This window comes from Chaetodon auriga, chromosome 16, assembly GCF_051107435.1.
Source record: "Chaetodon auriga isolate fChaAug3 chromosome 16, fChaAug3.hap1, whole genome shotgun sequence".
NCBI lineage: Eukaryota > Metazoa > Chordata > Actinopteri > Chaetodontiformes > Chaetodontidae > Chaetodon > Chaetodon auriga.
In genome coordinates this window covers 10,253,103-10,260,893 of record NC_135089.1, presented here as the reverse complement: position 1 = coordinate 10,260,893, position 7,791 = coordinate 10,253,103, and the positions used below count along the sequence as shown (strand labels likewise).

The window sequence follows — 7,791 nt, the reverse complement described above, 5'->3', positions numbered from 1 at the left end:
TTCCCTTCATTAGGACAATATATCTGCCAGACTTGAAGGGCTGTAGCGTTGCTGACTTGCGCAAGCTCCATGAGCAGTGCTGGAAGCTGGCTACCCTCTGTTACTGTCATGGTAGAGCAGCAAAGCACTGCAAAGGAAACAGGACTTTATATTTACCGAGAGCTGATGGACTGAATACAGCGGAACATGCAAACATGCACTCTCACTTTTTTACTATAACTCAGTGTTGTGTTTCTGGCCTCCGAGCAGGTCTAGTCATGCATTTGATTATGGCGCCACTTTGTGGTCAACCCGGGAAGTTCAGATGAAGTCTGAAAGAAAAAAAAAAAATCAAACCTGCATTCAGGACTGTGTGCAATGCAGGCATGTGAACACATTCCAGACGGAAAACATGTAAATAAAAGGAATTTGTGCACCTTCATGAGCGAGTCTCGCATTAAAAAGTGTTTTGATACTTTTGTTATGATATGCTGCACATTCATCCAGTAATTAGGATCCATTAATATTACCAAAAAGATTACATGTGGCAAGGTTAAGTTTGTACATGTGTGATTTGTGATGACTTGTAATTATTTTGGAAAGAATTGTCATGTAGAAAACACAAACGTTTAATTTAATGTAAACACAGCGTTTTGCTATTAATTAAAACATTTTTCATTAATTAATTGGCCTTGTTATTGAACCATTTTCTATCTTTTAGCATTGTTTTTTCATAGAGAAGGACATTCCACAACATCACACCACAACTGCAGTTCTAACTAACTTTATTTAGTTTCAGCACAACTACACACGACCTCTGGTTGCTCCATCGAATTTGATGTTTCAGTACAATCGAACAGAAACCAGAAGAACATACATAATGCAAAGCAAACATTCTGCAGAAACAATGAAACCTTTAACGATGGTAAAGTTTTCCAAAGCTCACTAGACATAGCATTTGAGCAACTCAAAGAAAGCTGGTCATAAAAACACTAAAACACAGACGGAACAAATACCAAGTAGAAAATCTGCAGTGTAGTCTTAACCTTAACCTCCTGACGACCAGGAAAAAAAAATTGTCCAATCACATTTTTTTTTAATTACCCAATCTTTGTAAAGTAATGAGAATTGTAAAGTAATGAGAATACTGAAACAGTTAAAATAATTCAGACAATGTTTTAATGTGTTGTTCAGAGACTTATCAAACATATGCCAACAACATTTCAAGCCAAAATTTGCTTAATAAAAAGTATTATGCACTTCTTTTTCCTCTTCCCATAAAATGCGCTTGCACTGATGGACGCCATGATGAGAAAGAGGAAGGTACCAAAGCCCCACCCTTTCACATCTGGTATCACTGAAAAGCCCAAAATGTTCTCTGTAAATAGCAAAAGGAGTTAATTCAGTTGTATGCGGTGGGTGGGAGATATTCAGGTTTACAAATGTCCTCCACAGAGGGCAAATTTGAACTACTGGTAGTCAGGAGGTTCATGCATGAAAAACGAATTACAAGCATTATTGTAAGGAAACTCTTTGCCAGAATCATCACGACGACAACAGCTGGATGAGACTGTACAACGTACGCATGTCCATACAAACTATGCTTTAACCAGGATTAATGTAACAGGTGTTTGCTTTCATGGCTCTGCGGATGGTGGACTTAATGCATCAGTCATCTGAGCATTGTCTACGTTCATAATTCATGTTCAGAGCCATCTCTCTATTATCATTATTATGCTAATTAATGTAACCATGGGACTAACACTCTTGGTCACTGTTGCTATGGAAATATAGGACACTAGAGGTGTCTTCAGTTACAGTCCAGGTAACAAATTCGGCAATACTGCAGAGACAGAGATTGGATATGGAAATTGATTAGTCATGGCTGAAGGTTCACAGTGTGCATGTCTGCGCACGTCTGTGTATTATGCAATACTGACACATGAGGAGGTTATATACACGTAGTCAAAACAACATGCCTGGAGTGGTTTGTGTGTGTTGAATATTTAAATACCAATAGTAACACATTTTACATCTTGCAGGCTGAGATCAATGCAACACACACTCTTTGCACATTGGTCATAATCTGTCACTGGCTTTGGTGTATATGAGGGGACCTGTACATGTCGGATAAAGGTTTAATAACTTCTATAGATGCTAATCTGACCATAGCAACAGACAAGGAGTCACAGGATGGCAGGGTGAAGTGTGGACTCCCGGAGCAGCACAGCGGTGATGATAAAGGAACACCAGAGCCTCTTGAGGATAAGTGTTCTAGCCCTTCACAAATCCACGTCTCTCCGATACCCGGCAACAGAAACGACACTTGAAAATGCGGCCTCCCAAATGCCACAGCTTACGAGAGGAGGATGGGTTGGCGTCAGCATACAAAGTGTTTACAAGTAGCTTGCAATGGGAGGCAGCATGAGACAGGCTAAAGCCCCTTACAGGATAGACAAAGAAAATAGAGACACAGAGGAGAAAGGACACAAGAGACAGCTAACAAAAAGTTTTTTCCGTAACACAACACAGAGAACAATAACAATAAAACTACTTAAATCTCAGTGTGCTACTTCCAGGATAGTGACCCCCATCTGCTTCTTGAATCTCCACCCAGTTGGGCGGAGTAAATCAGTAATTTGCTAAATATTATCAGAGCAACTTGAGGCTGACTCAGCGTTCATATTGAATAATTTAGAATCATGCACTCAGACATTTTTGATAAAAGCAGATACTGTAACAATTGCAAACAATGACAGCAACATTTTTACATGATATGCATAAACAATGATAAATAAGTCATCACAAAGATCAGCTCAACAGAAATTTAGTCCAGTAGAAACAGGCATACTGTGACATTATATAATAATATACAACACTGTAGTAGAGTTTCTATACATCTTAGCAGCACTTTGGTTAGAGGCTGGCTCGGTACATCGACCAAACCAGTGCTATTAATGGATATAAATTATGCATGTCACTATAATGAAGCAGCGAGTGACACAGTACAAAATGTTTGCCCGCTGACTGAATACTGTTCACATTTACATTAAAATTAGTCACACATTAAATCCAACTGTTGTACTTACAGGACACAAAACTCAACGGCACTGACATTCATTACCTTCTGCATCTTATTCACAGTTAGAGTTTCAGATCTAAATGACACTAAATATAAAATCCTCTGACAGTCTTACAGTCTTACAGTCTCTCTGCCTGTTTACTGTACAGTTATTTACAGTCAAACCAGCCTCCAGGGAAAATAACCTGGAACAAAAATAGAGGAGCGATAAGGTTGTCAGGTCTTAACAACAGTATGTTGATTTACAGCATGTGAACACACTGTTATGTTGTTATTTTAATACAAGACTGTGGAAACTTGGCACAGGCCCTCTGCTGTAAACTATGTCTATAATCCAGGGTTTCCAGGGAAAATTCATGTCACCCAGGGGACCATTTGCCAGTGGGCGTTCATGTCTGTTCTACCTTACCTCAGAGTCAATACAAAGAACAAACAGTCAGACATATTTCGTTTACAGCACAGAGCAAACGGTTGTATGAACTTCTGGTTATGTTAAAATGGGTTTGTTTACAGCCAGGGGAACCCAACAATGTGCCAAATGCAAGTACAGGAAAAGTGCAGTTTCACATGCTTTTATTTTTTTTTTTCTGTTGCTGCTTTGTCCTCTTTAACAAGGTACATGTTCCTCTGCGAACTCCTGGGTTAATATTTAATTATGTCCTCTCCTCTTGGATGTGACCTTACATATGTTGATAAGAGCTGACTGTTATTACATTCAGAGAGAGGGTGTGTCCATAAGAGGGAGTCCTATAACTTTCCTCTACAGGGACGTGCACAAACACTTTGAGGGACTGTTGCTTGAACTCGAAAATAATAACCCTAAGCCTGCCGCCTATGTGTTAGACAGCGAACAAAGATTGGTTTACGTGATAGCACAATGTAAGGCATTATTGCACAACGTGATGCCAAAGTGACAAGCTGCACATTGTTCGAAAGGATATGTGGAGGTTTTTATTCACAGTGCATCCCATTCTTCATTAATCATTTCCACAACTTCAAAAGACTCACCCGGAGCCCTCACACAGTGGCAGCAATGCTAAGTTTGGATGCTACAATGTCACATGACAAGGGGCGTAGGGCATCGCTTTGTATGTACATGTTGTTTTTATACAGCTCTAGGCCGCCCTGCCTTTGTGTCCCGCTGAGGTTCAGTATGACTATCGAAGTTTGGGTGATATGGAGATTTAACTTGGTCCATCTCAGTGTTTTTCAGTTCTGGTCCTGCATAGAAACAGAACTGAAAAACAACAGCAAACATAAGCAGTTAGGGGTTACTCTATATTTATGCAGCCACAACAGCAAAAAGAAAACATTATTGTGCACGTCCTTGCTCTTCTCAGATACTGGTCTGCAGGTCCCCATTGAGCAGGGTACTTTGGGTCTCTGTGGGGTCATTCATCATGCGAGACTTATCCTGCCGGCTATCGCTGCGCTCAACCTCATCCAGCCCACCCACCTTCTTTAGACATAAAACATTCTGGAAACTCTTCTTGAAGTTCTCCGACAGGAAGGCGTAGAGGATGGGGTTGGCACAGCTGTTGGCATATCCCAGAACCACCACAAAAGCAAAGGTGCTCCTCAGGATGGGAGTGGTGCTGATGGTTCCCGTCACCGAGGTGACATTGAAGACGTAGAAAGGCAGCCAGCAGAAGACAAACACTGCCACCACGATGGACACCATCCGAGTCACCTTCCTCTCTGAGCGCTTCCTCTTGGAGGAGCCCACGCGGATGCCTGAGGACTTCACCTTAATGATGATGAACAGGTAGCAGAGGCAGATGACCATGAGGGGCAGGAAGAAGCCCAGGATGAAGGTGTAGAACATGAACGCTGTGTAGTAGGCCTCTTGAGGCTCGGGCCACACGATGGTGCAGAAGCAGCCGTCGTGCTTCGTGATGATGCCGCTGTAGATCACGATTGGCAGGTTTACCATCAGTGACACCCCCCACACTGCTATGTTAATAGTCTTGGCCATGCGTGGCTTGCGCCACTTTGTGGACTTAATGGGATGCACCACAGCCAGGTAGCGGTCAATGCTCATGACCATCAGGCAGAAGATGGATGTGAACTGGTTCAGGGAATCGACGGTCATCACCACCCTGCAGAGCACAGGACCGAACGGCCAGTGGACCAGCGCCAACTGGATGGCGATGAACGGCAGGCCCAGCATGAAGAGCACGTCAGCCACTGCCAGGTTGAGGATGTAGATGTTGGTGACTGTCTTCATCTTGGCGTAGCGAAGGATGACGTAGATGACGAGGGCGTTCCCACAGAGCCCCACAGTGCAAACCAGAAAGTACATGCAGGTGATGACCACCGTGCTGGTTTTGTTGAGGCTATGGTCTGTGTAGTTCCCATGGAAGTCGGACTCATTGCCCTGCATGAAGCTGTCATACATGAGGTGCTCCGACAGGTTCGGAGGGGACGATGGGAAGATCCAGGAGTCCATGATACCTCACTGTCTCAGTGGATTATGGCATCTCACCTGCACACATAAAAACTTATGTCAGCGATGAAATGTACTATAAAATAACCTTTTTATTCTAAATGATTTTTTGCAGTCCTCTGTCTAGTTGACAGAGAATAAAAAAAGTCATCCCGCTTGAATTTTGATATTGATTTTATGCTTTCCACATGAAGTAACGTGAACTCCGTAGTCATCACTTTGATCAGATATTGTACGTGATCTCTCCTCCCTCTGTTCAGGACACTTGCGGGTGGATGTTTGTCTATTGAACCAGTTGATTTCAATGTAATAGATGGCTCTCACATGGCATTTTTGCATTGCAACACTGCGCATGAGCAATGAGACACAGCACAGTAGTCTCTGTAACAGCACAAGTCCATGCTATCAGTCAGAATAAAGGCTTTTCTTTTAGATGCTACAGTACCTTGTGTCTTTTTGAAAAAGAAAATGCACTTTTTCCAGTTCCTTTTAGGATTTTATGCATTTTGTATTGAACCCTCTTTCTTGGGAAGATGCCCGATTGATAACACATGTAAAGAGGGTCTCAGGCAGTCTTTTCTACCTGAGGCAGAGACGTCTCTTATGTGTTTGCTTGGTCAGGAATTGCTGCCGAGGGAAATCACTCTGCACACCCTACAGCCATAAGCTCTCCCTGCGGAAATGTTGCCCTTCATATGATCAGCTGCGACAGGTTACACTGAATTCTCTGCTGACACCCTTTTTTCAATTTATTAGGGGGTGGGTATGGATGTAAATTAATCCCAGGCTAAGTAATTGAATGAGGGGAATCACTGCACTGCCAATAGCCTCACCACAGTCAGATTGAAGTGCTTGTCACTGCCAGTACACAGGATACAAACATGGTCTGACAACTTAGTTTGGTGTCAATAACATAAGAGGTTTCAGCCGAGTGAAAATATAGCCTGTTTGTCCATGAATGTGCATTGTCTGAGTCAGGTGGATGGACAGAATATTGTGTAATATAACAGTTGGAAAAGCATTGAAAGAAACACCTTCTGTTTGTGTTGCATAAGATGAACATATGATGATTAATTATTCCTACAGAAACAGACCAGCAGGATAAAGCACAATGCTCTCTTGAAGCACTCAGACTCGGATCACTGTTAATATTTTGTCACTGTTATGAAATATTCTTTTGCGCCCTGTTAACTTGCTGTGTTTGAGGCATTGTGCATACTGTGCAACAGGTATTCCTTCTTTAAAAACCAGCCCAGAGCCAGCACAGTCAAAAGAAAGTGAATGTGGTTTGCTATGAGAACAACTGGTGAAATGAAAAAGTTTTTTTCATGAGGCATTTTTTTTATTTCACTGCTCAAGGCCATGAATTGAATCTAACTTTTGCTTTTAGCAGCGAAAAGGTTGGAGGTGGAGGCTCAGCTGAATAAATTAGTACAAGCTCATAGTTAGTCGGGTAAATCCAGCTTTTGGGAAATAAAGAGAGGATGAGGTCAAGTCAGGAATTTAATTTGTAATGTTGGCAAACTCTGCCAGCTGTGGATTTTGTGGTCACATTTGTTTCAATACAAATGCAAGAATCACCATTTCGGCAGTCAACAGTGAACCTGCAGACTGGGGGACACTGCAGTAAGTGGTGCTTTAAACATGTTATTGAACATGTTCAGTTTAGTAAATTGCAATGAAATAATCACATTAACCTTTGGACATCCACTGATATGTGCATGTGTGCCAATTCACCAGTCACTGTGCTGTAAATCAACAAAAGTATCATCTTACCTGCAACCAGATTTAATCTCACTTTTTATAAAATACGCCACTTCTGCAGGGATGAAAGTGTTTATGACAGATTCATCATCATCTTCTTCTTCTTCTTCTTCTAGTATTCCTCAAGTTCGTCTCAGTCGAAGAGGAAAACCTTTCTGCAATGTGACTTTCCCCTTTTAACAATCCGACGATGCAGCCTGCGTTACGTGCGTGGAGAAAAGGACAAGTTGGTAAAACAAGCCAGCTTCGCACTGCTCTGCTCAAAGCTCCGATGCGCTCTTGGTGTGATGGCGCGCCGTGACTGTCTCCAGCTGAGGAGCGCGGATGTGTTAAAGGACGAGCACGAACGGTGCTGAGGAGGCGCTGGAGAGGCTCACCTCTGAGCGAGAGAGAGGCTGCCTTCTGTGAAACACGTGCCCGGTCCTGCAGACAGATGGAGCCAAGTTAAACAGAGCGCACATTACGATGGCATCGTTATGAATCTCATTGAGCGTCAAAGCCGCACATGCGGCGCTTGTTG

At 42.5% G+C, this 7,791-nt stretch overlaps 1 protein-coding gene across 1 annotated transcript; it reads right to left on the bottom strand.

Annotated features, from left to right (window-relative positions):
• Positions 1-748: 748 nt before the first annotated feature.
• On the bottom strand, positions 749-7,588 carry LOC143334737 (somatostatin receptor type 2-like). The gene is made up of 2 exons (XM_076753680.1): positions 7,284-7,588; positions 749-5,546 (listed from the first exon to the last, which is right to left on the bottom strand). Exon 2 carries the CDS (start codon positions 5,508-5,510, stop codon positions 4,398-4,400), a length of 1,113 nt encoding a protein of 370 aa, XP_076609795.1. The 5' UTR covers positions 5,511-5,546; positions 7,284-7,588; the 3' UTR covers positions 749-4,397.
• Between the last annotated feature and the right edge of the window lie 203 nt (positions 7,589-7,791).